The 25,570-nt window shown below is 37.7% G+C and overlaps 1 protein-coding gene across 2 annotated transcripts in view; it reads left to right on the forward strand.

Moving 5' to 3' along the window:
- Nucleotides 1-25,570, forward strand: part of OPRM1 (opioid receptor mu 1) — a 171,256-nt gene that overhangs the window by 18,595 nt on the left and 127,091 nt on the right. Inside the window, exons 2-4 of one of the 2 annotated variants that reach the window (XM_059083738.2) lie at nt 13,359-13,711; nt 14,625-15,145; nt 17,796-17,840. In XM_059083738.2, coding sequence (XP_058939721.2) covers nt 13,359-13,711; nt 14,625-15,145; nt 17,796-17,840 — 919 coding nt within the window. Of the gene's footprint in view, nt 1-13,358; nt 13,712-14,624; nt 15,146-17,795; nt 17,841-25,570 lie in introns of those variants that run through there. The other variant, XM_067011073.1, reaches the window with a different exon arrangement.

Consider the following 25,570-nt stretch of genomic DNA (forward strand, 5'->3'; position numbering starts at 1 on the left):
AGTAATGTAATGTAATAGCAAAGAGCATAAACTATAAAAAACAAGTGTAGGGCTTCCCTGGTGGCGCAGTGGTTGAGAATCCGCCTGCCGATGCAGGGGACACGGGTTCGTGCCCCGGTCCGGGAAGATCCCACATGCCGTGGAGCGGCTGGGCCCGTGAGCCATGGCCGCTGAGCCTGTGCGTCCGGAGCCTGTGCTCCACAACGGGAGAGGCCACAACAGTGAGAGGCCTGCATAAAAAAAAAAAAAAAAAAAAAAAAAAAAAAAAAAAAAAGATGAATAGGAATTTCATATTTAAAGAAATGATATAGATGTGGGCATTAGGGTCAGGAGAATTGATCCTGTCATTCAGACAAGCACATAGCAGAGTACAGATTGATCCTGGTCCCTATACTCCACAGGCTTACAAACAAAGCAACACAACAGATAATACTAATATAATCCGCACATGTGTTACATAGCACTAAGATTTCATGTGCAAGCATACAAAAGGTTGACATTTTTTCTCAAGTTCATTAATAGCACAAGATTGGCCTTTATTAAATAGGCAAACTAAAAGTGAATACGAAACAATCTTTCATTTTCAGGATGATCGAGAACAGGCACAAAACATTACTTCTAGCCCCTGAACCCCAGAACATCTTTCAGAAATGATCTTTTAAAAGAACACAAATTAAATCAATAAATCAATGAAGAGCCATACATAAATATTTGAAAACGGTAGAGAAATTCTTGGTAGACAAATGAATGCTTAAACAGCCTTTTTTAAAAAATAGATTTATTACATTTTATTTATTTTCGGCTGCGTCAGCTCTTCGTTGCTGCACACGGGCTTTCTCTAGTTGCAGCGAGAGGGGCTACTCTTCGTTGCAGCATGCGTGCTTCTCATTGCGGTGGCTTCTCTTGTATGTGGCACACGGGCTTCAGTAGTTGTGGCACGCGGGCTCAGTAGTTGTGACTCACGGGCTCTAGAGCTCAGGCTCAGTAGTTGTGGTGCACACACAGTCTTAGCTGCTCCACAGCATGTGGGATCTTCCCTGACCAGGGATCGAGTCCGTGTCCCCTGCATCGGCAGGTGGATTCTTAACCACTGCGCCACCAGGGAAGCCCCTAAATGGTCTTATTCAATGTCATTCCTACTTTCTCTGCTGATGTTTGAACCAACTGAGAGATAACATAAAATGAATCAGCAGAGAAAAAAAATGTCAGCTTTATTACTGATAAATACTTTGCTGATGGACATAGCTGTACAGTAATAATGGCTTCTTAATTAAATCCCAGAATGAAATACACTAACCCACAGGCCTGGACCACTAGCAACCTCTCCATAAGGGGACCAGCTCCTCTAAAATTTGGAACCTGAAGTAGTGGGATGTGACATGCATTTCCTTTGAGCAGCTGAATCTCAGAAAGGAACAGGAGAAGGAGCAGAGCTGTAAATAACAAACTCTTTATCCTAAACATAAACTAGATAAGTCATTCCTTCTTTTGAAAAGAGTGAATGATGCAACAGAAAGGTCAATAATGTTAAGACCATAATAATGTTACTGATGACTTTAGTCTCGAATCATGAATTCAGAAGAAAGGAGATTCTTTCACTTCAGATAAACTAAAATGCCAAAAGAATGCCTGGGACAGCGAATAGACAGTGTGAGCCTCAGGATGGGGGGGCGCCCCTGAGGGTTCCATAATGGGATAGATATCCACAATGGTGGAGGCCCCGTGGGTTGACCCTTGCGTGTTTTCCAGTCTACAAGCTAGACAGAAGCAATAATGTCCATTTGAAAACTGGTGCAGTGCTTGGTGCAGAGATACTAGGCTGCACCTGGAGACCAGCAATGCTCTGGAGGATTAGAAGGTAGCCACCGGTGTACTATGTCCACCTCAAGCCCACCCCATCCTCCATTCTTATTAAGAACAATATGGTACACAAGCCTCAGGAGCTGATTCCAACTCCTGTCCCATCAGTGAACAGTCTAGCAAGGAATATTAACTTTAAGGGTCAACTCAAAATCAATGGTCATCATATTGTTAATGAGTGACTACACCATGAAACAGATGGGAGAGGGTGCACAACAAACAGAAGAATTTACACTTGAGGAAACAGAATTAAAAAGTAATCAGATAAGGACTTGAATGTAAGTTCTATTTAATATCTTCAGAGAGGTGAAAGAAAGTATTGTTTCCATGAAACAAGGAGAAGCCGTCCGAAAATAAGAAGAGATGTTTATTAACAAGCAAAACATAGCAGCTAGGGACCCAAATAATGTGAGCTCAAACCCTGCCTCCAACAATTGCCAGTCAGGGGTCCCTAGGGCAAATTACCTAACCAGTCTGTGCCTTAGTTTGCTCGTCTGTATAATGGAGATAATCATAACACTTACCTAATTATTCAACAAATGTAGAGCCCTCAGAGCAATGGCCTACATATAAGTTTGTTACATAAGAAACTAAATTTGAAATTCTGAAGATAACAACCACAATATTTGGCATTCAATATTCTATGGGTAACACAAAAAGAGGGAAGATCAAGAGTACGTTCGTGAGCTGGAAGAATGTATTAAATGAGATAGAAATGGAAAGGATGAAAAAACAAATGTGATACCAGAAGTGTAGACAGAGAAAAGCTATCCATTAGAAGTCAACAACAGAGGGAATGGAAGAGAGGCACTATCTGAAGAAAAACTAGCCCCACATTTTCCATAACTAAAGAAAGTGATGAGACTTCAAACTGGAGGGACTCTCTGAGTGCCAAGCACAATCAATCTTTTAAAAAAGAAGTCTCATCATATATTAATGAGATTCAAGAACATAAAAGAGATAAAATTACAAGACACAGAAGGGATGATTCATTGCAAAGGAAGAAAATCAGAATTTTCCATCAACACCATTGGAGTAAAGAAGAAGACAGATGGAATAAAGTGAGCCAAACCATTGTGAATGTCAAGCCGAAGTAGATATTTCAGAGGTAACTCCCTCAACATACTCTAGAAGCATGTTATTTAGAGATATTGAAGTAAAGGTTAGGTAATCAGTTACAAATACTGAAAATGACCACATAAGCAATAGGAATGAGATAGGAGAAGAGGAACTGACATTTTTCTTCACAAGGATGAAATTATGTTCAGGTGTTTCTTGAATACAGATTAACAGTATGAACAGTATGGAGGTTCCTTAAAAAACTAAAAATAGAATTACCATATGACCCAGCAATCCCACTACTGGGCATATGCCCAGAGAAAACCATAATTCAAAAAGACACATGCACCCCAATGTTCACTGCAGCACTATTCACGATAGCCAGGTCATGGAAGCAACCTAAATGGCCATCAACAGACAACTGGATGAAGAAGATGTGGTACATATATACAATGGAATATTACTCAGCCATAAAAAGGAATGAAGTTGGGTCATTTGTAGAGATGTGGATGGATCTAGAGACTGTCATACAGAGTGAAGTAAGTCAGAAAGAGAAAAACAAATATCATATATTAACACATATATGTGGAACCTAGAGAAATGGTACAGATGAACCAGTTTGCAGGGCAGAAATTGAGACACAGATGTAGAGAACAAAGGTATGGACACCAAGGGGGGAAAGTGGTGGGAGGGATGGGGTGGTGATGAATTGGGAGACTGGGATTGACATGTATACACTAATATGTATAAAATGGATAACTAATAAGAGCCTGCTGTATAAAAATATAAATAAAATTCTAAAATTAAAAAACTAATAAAAAATTTAAAATTTTTTTAAAGATTAAATATATTTTTAGATAACCAAATATAATAAGCATTTTTGAGTATCTCCTATGTGCTGGGCTTGGAAGAGTAACAAGACTCAAATCCTACCTCTGTGACATTCTGATACATTAGAGGGGGGCAGCATAGAGCAGTGAACAGACCTGAGGTAACACCAGTTCTGTCACTTATGGGCTTTACAACTTTGGGTAAGGTAGCTGATCTCTGAGGCTTAGTTTGCTCATCTGTAACATGGGGATGATGAAGTACCTCTCCCTTCAATTTTGTAAATTTACTTAGTGCAATGCCAGGTCAGTAGCCAGTATTAATGAACGTTACTCTTCTCATGTATAAGAAGATGTTTAGAAGGATGTTGGTCAAAATGCTATCTCCAGGTGGTAGAGTTCCAGATTTCTATTTCCTTTGTGCTTTCCTGTATTATTTATTTTTACAATAAGCATCATCATATTTTTAAAATTAAAAATAAATTCTGAAAAATGTATATTTTAAATTATTAAAAGGAAATTTCAGACACATTTTAATAACTTGATAATAAGAAAAGCCTTTAATGCAAAATTGGCACACACACACAGATACACACACCGTCAAGGAAGTTAAAATTCTATAGTTTTAAGGAACAGCAAAACATGGTGAATGTTTTTAAACAGTAGCAGTCTGAGAAGAAATATTTACAGTTACAGTATATGTTTTAATCTTTGACAAGTCAATAAGAAAAAATGAGCAAAAATAAGCAAAAAATAAAAACAAATTAATAGAAGAGGCAGTATGATTGACCAAGGAATACATAAAATTATTTTCAACCTCTAGAGTAATCAGTAAAATGATAATTAAAATGACAATGACATATTACATGTCATTCATAGATTGGTAGATATTTTAAAGTTTTTAAACAATTTTGCATTATCATTTCTTATAGGTAAGTAGAAAATAATTTAATTTTTCCTCTAACCTAGTTGATAAAAATTTATTTATTTTTATTAGGACTATAGAAAAATGTCTTTCCATTCTACAAATTTATATTGGAATTGTAATGTAAATTTTTAAGATGATCAAATTTGGGGAAATTTCTATCAAATTTATTTCTTATATGAGCTATAAGATTTATAGGGAAATATGTATCATATAAGTAAGAAATGATCTATATATAAGAATATATAAAATATATGAGTTCACATATAGACATATTTATGGCTGTGGTACTGCTACAAACTTGTGCTTTCAAAAGCAAGAATTCTGATAAATTCTATTTCAAGCAACTGCCATCAATGTTATAGTCTATGAATAATTGCATTTTACACTGTATAATCAAATATAGTCATGATAGAATATAACTATTTTGTTTGTTATTGATAAAAATCAAATCTCCCATTTACAAAAATGTATGTCTGGTGATTAGAAGAGTTTTCCACAGAATAGCTTCTGGCTCTGACATCTTACAACTCATTTCTCTCTCATTCACATTCTGATGCATCATGTATAACATATTCACACCTTCTGTCTCTCCCTTGTTCTCTTCTCTTCTTTCTGTCCCTTTATGGAACTTTGTTCTTCTCTGACTTCAACATTCTTCACATTTTGCAACATACAAAAAGGCAATCTCATCCACTTGCATGACTGGAATTAACATCTAGAGGCTGATGACATAAATAAATTGCTCCAGCTGAACTGCAAACATATATTTAGGTACTTAATAGTCATTTTTCTTTTGTCCCACAACACAGTACACTCAAAACTGAACTTTCTATCAACACCAAAACTGCTTTTCCTCTCTTCCTTCTCTGTGAAATAATGATATTACCATCTGTCCATTCTTCCATGCTAGAATTTGGGAGTCGTATTTCACCCTTCCTCTTCTACTCCCTATTTCTAAAAATTGTATTAACTTTTGTCTTCCTAATTATCTCAACTCTCCCTTTGTTACATCTTCTTCAATGATGTTTTGATTATTTTGCTATTATTGATTGTGATGATGGTGATGGTAGTGCTGTTGGTGGTGGGTGAGAAAGAATAAGCAATACTTTGACAAGTATTGCATTTGAGAAGTCAATAGCAGATTACAGATGTCCCAAAGAGAGTTGGAAAGGTAGTCATGGAATTTGAGAGAGAGGATGTGTGTCAACTACATAGAATTGATAGGCTTAAATCATGGATTGTGAAAGAGTAAAGCAAAGGAAATGGAGCAAACTCAATTCGCCTTTAAAAAATATGATTCTGTTACAACATTCGATATAATGAGAAAATATCTCAAAATCCCCAAGATATTCCCAGCATGGGCATCTTTGAAAAGAAGATTAAAAAGCTTTGCATGCCTACCTTGCTTTAGCTACACAGTGGGTTGAGTATATCAGCAATGAACATCCAGAAATACACATGTCCCACAATGCAGTTACGGCACAGAAGATACATTTCTGTTTTAAATGAAGCTTAGGGAAATGGGGGGAAAGGTCTCAAACATTTGTACATCTCTCTGTGCTTAGTTTCTTCCACCATAAAAAAGGGTGATCAGGGCTTCCCTGGTGGCGCAGTGGTTGGGGGTCCGCCTGCCGATGCAGGGGACACGGGTTCGTGCTCCGGTCCAGGAGGATCCCACATGCCGCGGAGCGGCTGGGCCCGTGAGCCGTAGCCGCTGAGCCTGTGCATCCGGATCCTGTGCTCCGCAACGGGAGAGGCCACAACAGTGAGAGGCCAGCGTACCGCAAAAAAAAAAGGTGATCAGAGTGTGTGGTCTTGCAAGCCCCTTTCAGATCTTACTTCTCATCGTTCCATGACCTTTTATGACCAAAGTTCTTTTTAATTTGACAACAAAATGACAAGGCAAAAAGGAATATTCCCTGTTTATTTTTACTTCAAAAGCCATGGGTTCCCTAAAAAAAAGGTTGTTTTATCTTATCATAAAGAAAAATAATTATAATCCAAACCCTTCTTCTTGTATTCAATTCCATTTACTGGTGACCATCTAGTGCTGGATTCTGTTTTGAATGGATAATTTCATTATAGCTATTGAACTTTTCTGTTCATGCTATCTTTCATATTATACTTGTATTGAGTGATTATATGCACAACATCATCACCAAAAGTATAGAAGAAATCTTAAATTTGTTGCACTAAGTGCAGTAGATAATAATTCTACTCATAGTCTACTCTCTCTAAAAATTTATAATCTACAGCATACACTTGAGCTTCTTCAAAAAGCAATTTTCTAATATTGACATTGGTAGAATTGTTTTATTATATTCTGAAGTTTTCTCTTTTGTTCCTTCAATATTAAAGAAATACCTAGGCATATATTATTATTTGATGTTAGTGGTAATGCACATTTGATTATTTTTTACATTCAGAACTTTCAGATCTTAAAATAAAAGGAATTTCCTTTTCTCTTAGAACTCCCAAATTTGGAAGCTAAAGTATTTCTTTGCTTTCTTTTGGCTGTGTTAGGTCTTCATTGCTGCTCACAGGCTTTCTCTAGTGCAGCAAGCTGAGGCTACTCTTTGTTGCAGTGCGTGGGCTTCTCATTGCGTTGGCTTCTCTTGTTGCGGATCACAGGCTCTAGGCGTGCGGGCTTCAGTAGTTGCAGCACGTGGGTTCAGTAGTTGTGGTGCACAGGCTCAGTAGTTGTGGCTTGCGGGCTTAGCTGCTCCAAGGCATATGGGATCTTCCCGGACCAGGGATCAAATCTGTGTCCCCTGCATTGTCAGGCAAATTCTAAACCACTACGTCACCAGGGAAGTCGCTAAAGTATTTCTAAATTTGAAAAAACAGGCCTTTAGAATAAAAATAAAACATTGTTATCTATGAAGCAAAAGGCTGAGACAGATATTCTGATGCTGTTTTTGAAGTAATTTGGTCTAAAGAGACAAAAATCTATATTTCAGGAAACAAAAATCTAAAGTCACAGATAAGAATATTTCACCAAATTATAATGGTTTACTTACATCAGAGGATTTAGCATGGTAATATGTTTCTATAATAGGTAAATGTTATTTATCACAGAATACAGGAATCAAGGGGAAAACATTATTTTTTTCATATAAACTTCTGATGAAATAAATTCCTAAAGTATATAACATTTTCAGAAATCAAATAAAACAGGAAACAAGCACTTCCAAAAGGTGTAATGCAAAAAATGGTCAAGCAAAGTCTCTTGGCCATAATGGAAGAGTCTCTCTTTTCATTTCCTTCCCTTTCCATTGATGTGTGGCCCTGTTCTCTCCCCATCCTCCACCTCAGTTCCCATTTCTAACAAGAGGATTTAAAGAGCCTTACAAAAATGCACGAAATAAAATAAGGAAAATAAAGAAGAATATAGACAAATTGGAAGCCAAAAGAGAATGAAATGATGAGGTTAGCAGGATGCTCAGTACAATAGAAGTATATTAGATTCTAGTGCCATTAGAATTCTATGCCATTATTAAAAGGAGCCACACATTTTATTCTGGTTTTTTCTAGCACCAATTGGGAAAAGAAAAATACGATCGGTTACTCGTTTTGCATTTTCTATTTATAAAGTTCATCCACTGCTTGAAGAAAGCAGATTTTTGTCCTTGTTCCATCCAAAGCCTATTTTTTTCATGAATTTTCATTAATGAGACATGGAGTAGGAGGAAAGTAGGAATATAGAGGAAAACAACAACAATAAAAAGGCAGTATGGATGAAAAAAAAAAGAGTACCACTCAACGAAATTGTTGCACTCCTGTGACACAGAGACAGAAAGAGGTAATTGACCTCTGGAAGGAGGTGCCTCTCTGTTTAATTTCCTGTAAACCTCTCTCTGTCTTCTCTTCTGGGGCAAATTAGTAAACAATAATCACTTTTCTGTCTGCGGGGCTCAGAGGTCTCAGAATACTACTCTCTCCTTTTGCTAGTATAAACTCATTGGAAATTTGGTCACTGACCACAAAAACCAGTTTGAAATAAATGTAAGTAAAATGTTTTAGAATATTTTATAGCAAAGTGAGAAATCCCCTGTTCCCTCCACTAAGCTAGTTGAGAAGATAACAGAAAATAATAAACTAATATATGCTCTCTTTCTGTGTTAATACCTAATGAGAATGTATCATAGGTTTTGGTTGTTTTCAACCTCTCTCTCTCTCTCTCTCTCTCTCTCTCTCTCACACACACACACACACATACACACACACACACACGCACACACACACACGTTTGCCTGAGACAACAGAATGGAATGGATAATAAAGGTGAGATTCAGGTAGGTACTAATGTGACCATTTTCTTCATCTAAATAATAACCTGAAATGTAGGACAAGTGCCTTTATTTCATTGGATTTATCCAATTAATCATGAGTATTAAAAGACAACACTCTAAGGAGGTTTTTTTCTCCATTAAAAATGTGAATTTCTCTTTGTGAGGGTAAGTGGATATAAAAGTCATGGCAGATGTGAAAAAGGTATCTTTCCAAGCACAATGCTGAACATAGAAAAGGGGCTCATTGAATTCTTACTGAGTTAGACATCTTTCTTCTCCACTGATATTAGCAAAACAGAAAAAAAGAAAAAAAAAAAAAAAAAACTCCATTTGGTAAAACATCAAAGGGCAGAAAATCAGCCCGAAAAGAGGCGAAAATCTTCTGTACATCCCAGCTGGTTCTATTGTGAACTTCTAAAATAGGTAGAGAGCCATGTGAAACACATGATGAAGTACAAAACTGACAAGCTGGATTCTGGAATACGTTCTTCCTCTTTTCAAGCATCCTTGGTCTGTTTTATTTCTGGACAGAGATAGGGTCATCACAATTCAAGAATTAACTCAAGGGCTTCCCTGGTGGCGCAGTGGTTGAGAATCCGCCTGCCGATGCAGGAGACACGGGTTCGTGCCCTGGTCCGGGAAGATCCCACATGCCGCGGAGCAACTAAGCCCGTGAGCCATGGCCGCTGGGCCTGCGCGTCCGGAGCCTGTGCTCCACAACGGGAGAGGCCACAACAGTGAGAGGCCCGCATACCGCAAAAAAAAAAAAAAAAAAAAAAAAAGAATTAACTCAAAAACAAAGTAGAACAACAACAACAAAAGGTTTACAAAGCCTATCCCGTTGGTATACACGAGTAATTTATTCAGTTTGGCTTCATTTAGCACAAGTGGGTCAAAAATCAATGATGTTTTGGTAAGTGGTAATATCTGGAGAAATTGAATGAAGACTGCATCTGAAGATAAATAGGAATTATAATCACAAAAAAGGAAGGGTACTTACAAACAAAAGGTATATATGGAACACAGGAGGATAGGTGAGCTGCCAACGAAATGGGCTTCATAATGCCTCTTCCCCAACACAGCATCTGGAGGATTCATAAAATCATTCTAATGGGTCAAGCATTGAAGGTTCTGAGAAGAATATTTTTTTAAATAGTTGCATTGTAATCCATTTGGATTCATACAGCAAATAAACTACTCGGTCATTTAGAACAAATTTTTTAAAATACATACTAGGAAAATTTCAGTGGGCTAACTAGAAAGGAAAAAAATATCTTGGCCTACCGCCTAGAGGAAAAGATCCAATTCAGCGAGCATAGCAGGAGCAGTCAATGTCAAAAAGGCCCTGTAGTACAGGTGAGACACTCTGAGAATGTGTCACCTATCCCTCCCAGTTTGTTTTGCCCACTTTGCCACTAAACTCATCTATGACACAGTAAGAACTCATAGGTACAAAAGATGGAAAAAGGATTGTGTGTTGACATCCAGGAGTTCTACTCAGACCCACCCAGGTAAACTGAACACAAAAGTAATCCTTCCTCTGGCTCACCTCTTTGGCATGTTTGCTAGCTCTGGTTCTTAATTTCCTATAACTTATAGTGTGACTCTGATTGTTCCTGTAACTTTCCTGGGGCAATGTTCATACCACCACATCGGAACAGAACAGAATGAAAAGCTCATGTTTGCTGGACTGCATGACCCCTCTTCTGGTCAGACTAACCCTTCAGATTGAAGCCTTTGGAGATATGCCAGAGGCAAGTGGAATTCCCAAACCTTTAGTCTTGTATAATTATTCTCTTCCACATATTTTGGAAACTGCTGAACCCTCTTTTATATGTTGCTGTGATTCAAAGGGTGAGTAATTGGGATATGAATACTGGCTATCTTTAGAGGAAAGCTCTTTGGATAAATGGAGAAAAACAGCATTATTCCTGTAAAATGCCAATTGACATAGCTTTTATAGATAAATATTCACTTTTCCTTTTGGGATGTGGAACCCTAACCTAATTTTGCTTCACAAACATCTCATTATGGGGAAGGAAAGGATTTTTTTTTTAATGAAACACTCATACATCCATAAGTACCTGGTGCTAAGCTGAGCCTGAAGAAAATGTTAAAAGTATGATGAGTCATAAACTGACAGTAAAAGAACCTGATTATTAACATAAAACATTCTGCAAAAGTTAAGATGTGAAATGTAAGGTCTGCTGGCTGGGCAGGTGACTGACGCGGTCAAGTGTGCCTTTACATCATGCAGGATTTAGGTATGGGTTTCTCTCTCACTCTCTCAGATCCACATGCTGTGGGTTAAATCCATTTTCAGACAGGCTCTTCCAACAACTACATACCTTGCATCCTCTCAGGTTTAATTATTTTAAAATAATATACTCTTTCCCCAGAAGTCCCCCCCAAATCTCACTGGCTCTCATTGAAACATGAGACCATTGCTGGGCATTCACTTTAAATCTTCATGCCTTGAGCTAGCAATGGAGCCCATCGCAAAGCACATGGACTGAGAATGGGAAATGAGTGGTTCCTTAGAGTGAAATTGAGGTCCTGTTACCAACAGCAGAGCAGATAGACGTGGAGTGTCAAATATATTTGACAATTTGATGATACATTTGCAAGATATTCTTCTATCGTCAGATGTAATTCAGTAGTGTCTCGCCGTACCTGTTTATGTCTTCTACTCGGTAGTTCTAATTTCTGCAGCTTTGAGGACTCATAACACTCCTAAATACTTATCCCAGAGACAGGAAAACATAAGTCCATGCAAATACTTGTACAAAACTGTTCATAACAGCTAATTTGTAATATCTAAGAAGTGGATGCAACCCAATTCCCATTAATAGGTGAGTGGATAAACAAGTAATGGCATATCCATACAATGGAATACCACTGGACAATAGAAAAGAATGAATCATTGATGCATGCAACAATGTGAATAAATTTCAAAATAATTGTGCTGAGTGAAAGAAGCTAGACAAAAAAAGAGTACATATTGGGTGATTCTATTTACATAAAAAGTCTAGAAAATGCAAACTAATCTATAATGACAGAAAGGAGATCAAGATCAGTGATTGCCTATAGAACAGTGGGAGTGGGGGTCAAGGCAGGGAGGGGCAAGATGGAAAGATTAAAGAGCTGCACATGGAAACATTGAGGGGGGAGTGATTGACATGTTCATTATCTTGATCAAGAGTTGGCATTTTTTGCTGCAAAGGGTCAGAAAGTAAATATTTTAGGTTTTGCAAGCCATATAGCCTCTGTTGCAACTACTCAACTCTGCCATTGCATCATCAAAACAGTTACAGATAAGAAGTGATTAAATGGGTGTGAGTGTGTACCAATAGAACTATTTACAAAATCAGGTGCAGTCTAATTGAGTGTGCAAGCTAATCCCTGCTCTTGGTTACGGTGATGGGTTCGAAAGTGTGTACATGTAGCGAAACTTATCAAATTGTATACTTTTATTATATGCCTCCATAAAGTTATTAAATAATACAAACAAGACAAACAACCTTAGCTTCCCCATCACGAAGTGGATAAAGTCTAATCTTCTTACCATGGTATACAAGCCCCTCTATGAACTGGCCTCTATATTCCTACCCTAGCAGATCCATTGTCATTCCTGGTGGCATTTTTACTCTTTCAGTGCCAAACATACACATCATGACATTTCACCTCTATGGCTTTGCTCAGGCTTTCTCTCTGTCTTGAATGACCTACTCCTACCAACTGTAAGATTAAAAGTGTGCATGTACACTCCCAAGTTGCCTTCCTTCTTTCCTTATGTTACCCCTACTATTCCCTTTGCCTCATCTCTATGACTCCATAATAGCCTATATATTTGTGTGTGTGTTCATGTGTATGTGTATATATATATATACACATATATACATACACTCTTGCACGATTACATTGTTCCATAATTTTAACTATATAGCTGAAACTTTTCTCATATATTTAGAATTAAAATGTATTATTACCCCATGTCTGGATACTTGACTGAGCGCTCTCTGTGTCTATTACACCTACCACAGTGTCTGGCACATTTTTTTAAAAAGCAAATAAACTAATAAATCAGTATGGCAGCTATTATTATAACTTTTTTACAGATAAAGAAACTGATAGGTAGAGAAATTATACATATAGCCCATAGGCACATGGTTATAAATGGCCAATCTAGTACTGTGAAAGAGTTCCTCTGTATCTAATCTCAAATGCTTTCCACTAATCCTTGCAATTGTTTTTGCTTTGGTTTGGTGGGGTTTTGTTTTGTTCTGTTTTTCATTTTTTCGTTTTTGCTTTTTAATTGAAAGCTTAACTGTATTTCACACTGATGGCTTTATTTTTTTCTGGCGGTGGCCCCGCTCTTCCTTCATCTCTTAGATACACCAAAATGAAGACTGCCACCAACATCTATATTTTCAACCTTGCTCTGGCAGATGCCCTAGCAACCAGTACCCTGCCCTTCCAGAGTGTCAATTACCTAATGGGAACATGGCCGTTCGGAACCATCCTCTGCAAGATTGTGATCTCCATAGATTACTATAATATGTTCACCAGCATATTCACCCTCTGCACCATGAGCATTGATCGCTACATCGCAGTCTGCCATCCCGTCAAGGCCCTGGATTTCCGCACTCCCCGCAATGCCAAGATCGTCAACATCTGCAACTGGATCCTCTCTTCAGCCATTGGTCTGCCTGTGATGTTCATGGCGACAACAAAGTACCGGCAAGGTGAGTATGTCTGCAGGCCTGAGGGATAGAGAGAATGTAGATAGATATGTTGGTGACGTCATAAGCCAAGTAGAAATTATGGAGTGGTCCCATACTGTAGTCAAACTGTAATTTTAATGATTCTTTTTAGCAAACTAGTTTTGAATATTTTGAAATAGGAATTTTCCCCTATAATTTTAAGTCCAGTAAACACTTGAAAGAGAAGATAAACCATAATCTTTTGGTTCCTGATTTCTCTGCATTTCCTTCATCAAAATGACGGGAAAATAAGAACACAGCTCCTTCAAGAGTAACTAGAGCTTAAACCCAAAGAACATTCAGTGGAGGCTTGTTTTAAAATCTCAGGTGGCTGCCTACATGACAAGTTTATCTGTTTAGACTTCATTTCAGAATGACAAATCACCCATCAAAAAGTGGAGTTAAGGGAATCCCCTGGTGGTCCAGTGGTTAGGACTCAACACTTGCACTGCGGTGGTGGCCGGGTTGGAGAACTAAGATCTCGCAAGCCACATGGGTGGCCAAAAAAATCCCCAGAAAATGGAGTGAAGACATCCATTAGCTGGAAACTCCTATAGAGTCCGGACGGTGATTATATTTTCATATCAACTTAGACCCCATAGAGGATCTAGCTCATGGTGAGAGATCCATAATTATTGACTGAATGAAAGCTTAATGTCAGCAAAGTGGACAAGCTAAATGACATATTTGGAAAAAATAACTCTCCCTGAAAAATCAAAAGAGAACTGAGTTTCTTCCATGATTTCTTTAAATCTTCCTTTTCTGGCTTGTGTAGTAATAGCCATAAGTGAACTCAGGTAAAGGCGATAAAGTAGAGAGCAAACTGGCAATCGTAACACCTAATGACATCATTACAAGTTGCTGCTAGTTCTTCCTTATAATTCTTTTCTTCTAGGTTCCATAGATTGTACACTCACATTTTCTCACCCAGCCTGGTACTGGGAAAACCTGCTGAAAATCTGTGTTTTCATCTTCGCCTTCATCATCCCTGTCCTCATCATTACGGTGTGTTATGGACTGATGATCTTACGCCTCAAGAGCGTCCGCATGCTCTCTGGCTCCAAAGAAAAGGATCGGAACCTGCGAAGAATCACCCGGATGGTGCTGGTGGTGGTGGCCGTGTTCATCGTCTGCTGGACCCCCATTCACATTTACGTCATCATCAAAGCCTTGATCACCATCCCAGAGACTACTTTCCAGACTGTTTCCTGGCACTTCTGCATTGCTCTAGGTTACACAAACAGCTGCCTGAACCCAGTCCTTTATGCATTTCTGGATGAAAACTTCAAACGATGCTTCAGAGAGTTCTGTATCCCAGCTTCCTCCACCCCCGAGCAGCAAAACTCCACTCGAATTCGTCAGAACACCAGAGACCTCCCCTCCACGGCCAATACAGTGGATAGGACTAACCATCAGGTATGCAGCTTCTAGGATTGGGTATACCTCCTGGGGATGACCGAAAAATTATAGAGCTTCTTAAAATCCAAGATTTGAATCCACTGGGAAAGGATCAGCAGGGGATTGAGATCAGTTTGAGGAGGCGGGGAGGAGGGCAGCAAATTGTGATCATTGCGACCGAGAGCCACTTCGTTACATAAGCTGAGCTCTAGGTATTTTGCACATATTCATTCAGATATAGAGACCTTCCAATCAGATATCCATAAATCTACCGAAAATCTACTAACTTCACAGCCTTTGCTTCTATGCAAAATTAATGACTTCACATTGGGGAAGTGATCTTAATCTAGAATTCTTCTCATTCCCCCAATGTTAGCTGTTTCACGCATATCACCCCAATGTCCCTGTCACTTCTCAAAAGCCAGTCCTGCTCTGGATCTATGGTTACAGAGAAAGTGTCAGCACTTTGCCCACTGTAGTGACGGGTGACAATGTTCCCAGCAACTCACTGTCACACCAAAGGAGAAAAGAGGATTAAATGGCCCGTCCTTAACTTTGTTAAGTCACTGATTTATAAATTTTTATATCTGAACTCCAGAATAAACATCAAACTTATTACTTAATTATTAGAACTAAGTTAGTTTTGCAACAGTCATCATAGCAGTTGAGGTTAATATAACGGGGAGTGACTATGTGTTGGAAGATATATCCCTGTGCACTGAAGAGTTCAGATGGTAGCCTGCACGGAAGATGCAAGGTTTACGCACAACAGAATAATCACATGAGACATCAAAAAGGAGGAAAGAGAGAAAAAAAAAAAAATCTGTCTCTATGGTAATATTGCCTTGTTAAGCCACAGGTTTGGAAAATTTGGAGTCTGACCTGTAAAGTGAATCAGTCACTTAATTATTAAAATGAATTTAAGTAAGTAAATTTCTGAATGATGGTGCCAGCATCCAAACATCACAGCCTGTGTAATTTTATAACACAGAACTCAAATTCAAACTCCACGTGAAAGTAAAACCTCATGTCAGAATCTTAGGTAAAGTTTCTAGGGTCAGGGAGCTGACCTGTGGGGACAGATGACTCCCTAATAATGACCAGGAAGTCAAGTCGAGGAACCAGAGAGAGAGTCTACTTCCCTTGGGATGCAGCTGCTTCCTCTCTGCTTCCTCTTCCACCCCTCGCTGCCCCTTGTGACAGCCACTAGTACCACCCAACCCAGCCCAGGCTCCCCCCTTCTAATTGACCGCAGGACCGATGTAACACAGCCCAGAAGGATCTGCCATCGCGACATTAAGCCTCATACTCTTGATATTAAATAATGCTAAAATGAACTCAGGAACTTGCAAGCCCTGGGGAGGATGAGGTAATGAGGGCAGGCCTATTTCCAACCAAAGGGAAATCATTAACTTATTATGTCTCACTTCTAATTCCATTTCAGAAACAAAAGCCAGAAAGAACAGTTTTTCTACTCTGCTTCTTTAATTTTTTTTTTTTTTTCCTTCACATCAGGACCTCTAAGCCTGCTCCTTTTACTGAGCAGCTCTCCTTCTCAGGGACTCTGGAAATCTTGTGAATAACTTAAAGAGGGTAGGAATTTAAATAGATTTTTCTCTAACCTGAGGATAATACCTTAAGGAATGCAACTTAAAACCCTCAGTCCTAAACTAAGGTTAAAATATTTACCATTGGAGCAAAACGATGGTCATTGTAAAGGAGTCTTTCTCTCTCCTTAAGCACCTGTTTATACCCTCCCTCTCCTTTCAGGCACTTTGGGGTGGTATTGTACCCTGTACCACTGCTGGGGCCTCTTGTCCTATCTGATCCTCTCAGAACCCTTCACCTGCCTTGCTTTCCTGGAAATACAGCTGCCAGCTTGTCTGGTGGAGCGTTTTTCCTGAGTTCAGCATGAGTGTCCTTTGGGTGCCCCGACACTGCCCTCGACTCCCCTCCAAATCCAGCAGTTTCACAGGCACATGTGTGGTTCTTGCACAGCCAGAGAGAGGAGAAAGGAAGCTAACTGGGGAAGCTCTGGTCTAAGTTACTAAAAGGTTTGCTTTAAAAATACATCCAAATGGGGCTTATCTTCATTGCTGCCTCTATGAAGCAGCATCAGTGTCAGATAACAGCAGAAACACATTAGCCCTGGAATTGGCTGCTTTCCCAAAACGCCCAGCTGGGAGAGTTGGACACAGAAGAGTGGATGCCAGGAAAAGAGGAAAAGACACTCTGACATATTTGAAAATTAAGATAAATCAAATATCCTTTTCACTAATCTCCACTGATGTGTCATCATTAGAATCAAGGCAGTTACACACAGACATCTGGAACAATACATAAGTCTTTGGTGATCTTTTCACTAATATATCAAAATAATGAAATTATTTGGGGTAAAAATTGGAGACTTTACGGCTGTGTCTATAGGACATTGATTCGTTTACAAATTCAGTATCTGACAGAGAGGTGTGGTTTGTTTTTTTTTTAAGTCATGAACCGACATGTTAGGAAACAAAGCTAGTTGGATTTGCATTAGCTGTTTAACTGCTGTCTGTACCATTGTAGATGTTTATGTCCTGCCTATCTATGTATTTGTATTTTCTCCAAGAAATATGTTGTACTGTATGTGTCACATGTCAAGCACATTAGTCAACTTCATATTCTGCAGATCAGAGATCCAATATCAAACCTTCCCAGGGTGTCTGTATTCTGACAACTGTACACTGAGATCATGTCCATGCAACGCAAAGTCAAGTGGAGAGTTGGCAGTTATCAAGGTAATTTGATCATATAAGAAAATTATGTGCCCAAGATAAACTTTGCATCATACTTACATAGATAAGGGCTACTTGGACTTGGTCAGCTTTTGCTGCATAACAAATCATTCCAAAATTTAATGACTGAAAGCAACCATTTATTTAGTTTACAATTCTATAGATCGGTAATTTGGTCTGGGCTGGGCTGGGCTGTGCTAGACAGTTCTTCCAGTCTTAGCTGGGCTCACTCCGTGGTGAGCTGCTCTATCAGCTGTCAGCCAGCTGATCGAAGGTGGCCATAGCAAGAATGGCTAGCTCCTCATGGATCCTCATCTTCCATCATCTGTGTTAACCCAGGCTTGTTCTCATGGCCATCACAGATTCTAGATTCAAAGGGAAAACAGACTCCACCTATTGATGGAGCTGCAGTCACGTTGCAAAGGGGTGTGGATGTAAGGAGGGAAGTCACTGTAGCCACTTTTGCTAACCATCTACAGTAGGCACATGGTGCATGGGACAAGTTAGCCTTAGCTTCCTGAGAGCACCAATTATAACTGCCTTGCTCCTTCTTGTATCTCCAGTATCTGCCTAGCACAGTAAAACATACTCCAAACACATCTGTTGAATAAATGAATGATTAAATAAATATCTTTTGATATTTCAGGAGATCTGGAGGGGGTAGGAATGACCCCTTTCTTGCAACTGATTGACAGGTTAAAGGATTGTGTAATACCCTGACACTATTTCAGGCTCACCCTTCAGTAAAAAAAATATTCACAGGAGGGATTCTTTATTTTTTCTCTCCAGCCTTTAGTCCTCTGATCCAACGTTACACTTTTCAAAAATTTTCTTACATTGCTGCTTGCCTTCTAATTTTATTTTTAATAAGTGCTATTGATAAGGAGGTCAAGAACAGGACTCAGTGCCCTAAAGAGCTCATACCCTGGCTCAATGTGGAAAAAAAAAACAAAAAAGATGGTCTCACATTCTTTTATGCACTCCAGGGTCCAGCTGTAGTGCTCCATGCCTGATTTATGTTCAGCTTGTTGTCTTTACGTCTTCTAGATCTTTTGTAGGTAGACTTAGGCAAAGGCATTCATTTTCCATGTGCTCTCAATGCAATTTAATTTCTTTGTACATGTACAAATTAATTTCTTTGTACCCTGTTATTGTCCTCATTGGATTCCACTTGGCTTCAAAACGCTTCCATCATTTGCTCAAATCAGTCCAGGTCCATCTTAGACCTGAGATGCTGGCCTGCCTTCACTGGTTGGTTTCCACCCTGATCACATTCTCTCATGTATTTTTAGTTTTGACACCTAGATTATTTTTTAATGTATAATATTATATGGGAAAATAAAACTCTGTTATGTCAGTTAGATTATTATTTAAAGAGTTTGCATTAACTATAACCATAATAATAATGTTATCTTACTCTTATATGATAGCATGCAAATTCAAAAGTGCTTTTATCACATCAGCTCCCTATAATAACCCTAATGGGTAAACATGAAAAACAAAAATGTTCAGGGACATTAAATGATTATACAAGATCAAACCACCAGTAAGAGGCAGAACCCAGACAAATATCTAGACTTCTCATATTAATCCAAAGCTTTTCTCTGCTATCCCACAAAATACCACTTTGCACTCAAATATTAGCGTATGGTCTCAGGCAGAGGATCTCAAGCTTTACAGTGAGCTCCAGAAAGTGTAACTTTTGAGGAACTCTAAGAAATCTGGTTCATTGAGTCAAAGTAGGGTCCAATAATCTGAATTTTGAACAAAACACTAAACTGAAAGCTGATTTAAAATGTAACTTCATCCAAACACTACCAAAGTTACTGCTTTGTCTAACCTGAATAACCCGTTCGGTCAAGCTGATTGATACTAATTTTTTTCACCAAATGAATCTTGTGTTTAGCAAAATAATGTAGTTATCTTGTGACAAAGCCTTAACTTTCTAATATATCTATCAGTGAGTCTTATAGAACAAACTAATATAACCATGATAAAGCTAACATTATTGTACCTCCTGCTAATTCCTCATCAATATGGCAAGCCCATTCCTGAACCCTTGGGTTACTATTTTTTAAGCAGCTTCTTGACATTTTGATCAAAGTAGCAGGTCAAGAAATGAGGAGATGCTTTGCATTTGTATTAACTAAAAAACTATATTGGGCTTCCCTGGTGGCGCAGTGGTTGAGAATCCGCCTGCCGATGCAGGAGACACGGGTTCGTGCCCTGGTCCGGGAAGATCCCACATGCCGCGGAGCAACTAAGCCCGTGAGCCATGGCCGCTGAGCCTGTGCGTCCGGAGCCTGTGCTCCGCAACGGGAGAGGCCACAACAGTGAGAGGCCCGCATACCGCAAAAAAAAAAAAAAAAAAAAAAAAAAAAAACTATATTATCCCCAGCTAAACTAAAAGCAGAAGCCTAATTTGTCAAATCACTCTCAAAAGTTGGCTCTCTATTTTTTTACAAGACATCTGTGGAGAACCAATTTGAGAAGGAAAAGCATTTCAATTCCATGACAAAAGTCCCAAATGAGGATAGCTCACAAAATTACCAGGTTTGGGGCTTCCCTGGTGGTGCAGTGGTTGGGAGTCCGCCTGCCGATGCAGGGGACGCGGGTTCGTGCCCCGGTCTGGGAAGATCCCACATACCACGGAGCGGCTGGGCCCGTGAGCCATGGCCACTGAGCCTGTGCATCCGGAGCCTGTGCTCCGCAAAGGGAGAGGCCACAACAGTGAGAGGCCCGCGTACCGGAAAAAAAAAAAAAAAAAAAAAAAAAATTACCAGGTTTGACCACATTAATGCATATTTTGTGAATGAGGCCAAAGTAGCTATTCTTTCAATTCTTTGGTTTAAAAAGAAAACAGTTCCAGTTAGGAGTGTGTGTGTGTGTGTGTGTGTGTGTGTGTGTGTGTGTGTGTGAGAGAGAGAGAGAGAGAGAGAGAGCATACACATGCATGATATAGGCGTGCTTCTATGCATGTGCAGTACTAGAGTATATCTAAGTTTAAAATGAATTATCCCTTTCATAAATATAGCAGAAGAGCTTAATATGTTTCTGTAAATTGGCTACAATCTAGGATGAGAAAATATTGTTTACTTGGAAATATGTTTATTGCCACAAAATATTTGACTATTAGTAATAACAGACCTAAATAGACATCTCTCCAAAGAAGACAGACAGATGGCCAACAGGCACATGGAAAGATGCTCAACATCACTAATTATTAGAGAAATGCAAATTAAAACAACAATGAGTTATCATCTCATACAAGCCAGGATGACCATCATTAAAATGTTTACAAATACTAAATGCTGGAGAGGCTGTGGAAAAAAAGGAACATTCCTACACTGTTGGTGGGAATGTAAAATGGTGCAACCACTATGGAGAACAGTATAGAGGTTCCTTAAAAAACTAAAAGTAGAGTTACCATATGATCCTGCGATCCCACTCCTGGGCATATATCCAGACAAAACTCTAATTCGAAAAGATACGTGCACCCCAATAATCACTGCAGCACTATTTACAACAGCCAAGACATGGAAACAACCTAAATGCCCATGGACAGAGGAATGGATAAAGAAGATGTGGTACATATATACTATGGAATATTACTCAGCCACAGAAAAGAATAAAATAACGCCATTCGCAGCAATATGGATGGACCTAGAGATTACCATACTAAGTAAAGTCAGTCAGAAAGAGAAAGACAAATACCATATGATATCACTTATGTGTGGAATCTAAAAATATGATACAAATGAACTTATTTCCAAAACAGAAACAGACTCACAGACATAGAAAACAAACTTATGGTTATCAAAGGGTTTAATGGGAGAGAGGAGATAAATTAGGAGTTTGGGATTAACATACACATGCTACTATACATAAAATAGGTAAACAAGAAGACCTATTGTATAGCACAGGAAACTATATTCCATATCCTCTAATAACCTATAATGGAAAAGAATTTGAAAAAGAATATATATATACGTATAACTGAATCATTTTGCTGCACACTTAAAACTAACACAAAATTGTAAATTGTAAATTAACTATACTTCAATAAAAAATGGTTAAAAAAAGGAATTACAATATTTGCATTGAATAAATTTAGGTTTATGTAAAAAAAAAAAAAGACTGTTAGTAATAACATTTATTGACTGATTTGTATCCAGTATATCTTATTTAATCATATGAGGTGTGGATTATCTCTGCAGTTGAGGAAACCAAAGTTTAAGGAATTAATTCACCTACGGTCATAGGTAAAGAGAAGTGGCTGAGGAATGAACCCAGTTGAATTTGATATTATAAGCCAGACTTTTAATTAATGTGCCCTACTATCCCCCTAGTCTGGTTTTCACTACACTCAGTGGTGTCTCCTAGAACTAAATTTTAACATTTATATACTGACAGTTTGAATGCCATAAGGCCTTTATATGGGCTTGTTTAGATGTATTCTTAGTGTATTTGCATATCTGTATGTAAAAGTAAACACTCACATAGATTAATGATTATCATGGGGAATTGGAAATCCAATAATGGGGATCGTGGTTACCATTCTGTGGCTCAAATTATCTGACAAAAATCTTTTGCTGTCAGTAAAGTCATATTGACTCTTACTGAATGATAGAATTTTCTTTCCCACAGTTAAAATTTTTCATTAACGTCAGAGATGTTCATTTAATATTTTCATAAGCTGACCTTTAGGATTGTGGGTCCAATCACATTCATGCTACTAGAGAAGGCAGCTCGGCGGGCTGGTAGTGCCAGAGGGACCAGGACAGACAATCAGGTGAATGTTCTAGTTGTCATGCTGTCCCGGACCAGCACGTGATGGAGGAAACCCTTCATGTTGCAAGAACTCAGTCTTTACAGCTATCACCTTAGTGGGCTGACCCAGAAGATTGTTCTGTACAGCAGAACAGTACAGTGGACACTGATATATGAATTAGCTAGAGTTCTTCCTGACTGAATACTATGAACTTTTAGGGAGGTTGAGTTTTAAAGATTGGATTAACTAATGTAATTACTGCAGCATTTTCTTGTGCTTGTTACTCCAATTAATGTAACTAACTGATAAAATACGGCAACACACTTTTCTTTAAAAAATTAACTCAAAATGATGTGTCATTAATCTGGCAACCTTAAGTGGTAAATTGCTATTTTATAAACATTTATCATGAAAAAGTCCTCACATTGAGATTTAGTGTATTGGAACATGTTCATCTTATTTTCTTTTTTTTAAACTTCTTATTTTATATTGGAGTATAGTTGATTAACAATGTTGTGTTAGTTTCAGTTGTACAACAAAGTGATTCAGTTATACATATAAATGTATCTATTCTTTTTAGCTTTGGGAGCCAGCTGTGAGAAGCAGATTCTTTTCTCTTTTAACTTTCTACAACACATGTATTCTTACTTCTACGTTTATGAATTTGAAATGCAGTTTTATAGTATTTTTCGCTTTTATATTTTTTCCCTCACTTCAAACAACATTACCATTGGAATGAAGATGACCAGCCACTAACTTTTGAATATCATTCTGATGTGGTTTTCTTTTGGTCGGTTGCAATAAATATTTACAAATCGCTACAATTTTTAAAAACTTATAAAATTATTTTGGGGGTGACATTGTGAGAACTACAACTTTCTAGAATAAAATATGTCTTCATATTCCCTTTCTGATTATTATCTCCCTGGAAATCAAGAACCTAGAGCCATAACTTTTGTCTGCCTTCTCCCTTTACACTCAAGAATTTCTTTCTTACATAGTAGAGTTCCTAGCTTTGAAATGAGTAGAAACTTTTCATGATGAAAAGAAATATTAGAACTGTATTGTCTACAATTTATACTTTTACTGCAGTAAAATAACATATATATATAAAACAAATAAAGTACCATATAATATAGCATACCAATAAAATACCATATAAATAGAATACTATATATATATATACATACACACACACACACACACACACACATATATATATATATATATATACACACACACACACATATGGTGTGGGTAAGTGGAGGCTAGAAACAGGATTTATTCTGAATGCTAAAAAATTTTAATAGTACTTTTTCAAAACATGAATGGCTTTCCTGATACATATCCAAAAGATTATGATGCCAGCTTTCAAGACCCCATGTGAGTTTGGTCACGCCCACTGTCAATGATGTATGCAGAAGGAATGAATATCTGGCAATATAAATATTAACCATACCTGGGTGGGAGATTAGTATGAATTTAATTTAGTGCTTGTTGCTTCACTGTGAATCAAAGGAAATGAACCACTTTTTCTTTCTATAACACCTGCCTTATGAGGAACACATGCAAATAACTAGGCTGATAAATTAGTTCCATGTCATTACAAATATCAAATAAATATAAGCTGAAAGTTTCACTATAATTTTAAATAATGGCCCCCTCAGTCCAAGAATGAGAATGAATATGTAGAAAAAGAATTCATGCTATTTGTCTGTATAGAGTGCAGTATTTATTAGGAAGGAAGGAAGAAAGGAAGGAAGGGAGAGAAAAAAACTGACTCACAGAATATATTTTGTGTTAGAAATTAGTCACATTCTTCCTACTATTCTGTTTTCCACATAGACAACAGAAATTCAGGGATACTTGAAATCTACAAAATCTATCAAGCCCTACTTATTTCCTTTTTTTCTACATACATTATCAAATCTTCATAAAGATTCAAAATTATTATATATATATTATATATATGATCCAGAGTCCCATATGATATGTCTAAGTCCCTTAAAGCACAAGAAATGAATAAAATTTTTCTTGTGATAAAATAGGTACCTCTAAGACATCTGATATGAAAGCAAAAAAGTAAAGTCTATGGAAATTGACATTAATAAATAAGAATATCTTAAGAAAAGTCAAATTACTAAAAATAAACTTAACAATGAGAAAATTCAGTGAATAGTGGATGTGAAATAGAGTATGGCCATTCTACGTATCACAATGCAATCACCAATTTAATCCATTCCATAATTTAACAATTTAACAAAAATATCTCACTCTTGTTGTTCTTTCTTTTTCTCTGTCATGTCAGCTAACGTGTTCTTATACTTAGAAATCCTCAAATATAGTTACATGTGAGCTCATTCAAATTCAAAACATCAACTTTTTAAAAATGCTGTCTTTGAGATACTCTTTGGAAACAGACGAGATACATGTCACTCCTAGAGCCTTAAAATGCTGCAGATAGAGGCTTGCAGAATGGCTAGTATGCACTTTAACAACTGAAGATTTTTCTGGTTATTTCAGAAAATCAGTGGAACAAATAACCTTTCAAATGGCTACACTGTAAGTAAATATCAACATCTAAATCCCAATAATGTGATTGGATTTATCAAGATGAAAAATATTCACAGTACTTAGAATATTGGAACTGAAAAAGTATATAGATCACCTAATCCAAACCTCCTGATGTTACAAATGGGGAAATTGCAGGCCAGAAATATATTTTTTTTATTGTATGCTTTTTTCCAAATATAAAATGTATAATTGTGAGAGTCTTTTCAAATACCTAGTTTCCAAATAGAGTTTTTTAAATTGTGACTAAAAAAAAAAGATAGATAATTATATTTTATGTAAACTCTACTATGTGTAAATTTAATTTAAAATATCAGCAGATAGAGA

Source organism: Kogia breviceps, chromosome 13 (assembly GCF_026419965.1).
Source record: "Kogia breviceps isolate mKogBre1 chromosome 13, mKogBre1 haplotype 1, whole genome shotgun sequence".
NCBI classification, from domain to species: domain Eukaryota; kingdom Metazoa; phylum Chordata; class Mammalia; order Artiodactyla; family Physeteridae; genus Kogia; species Kogia breviceps.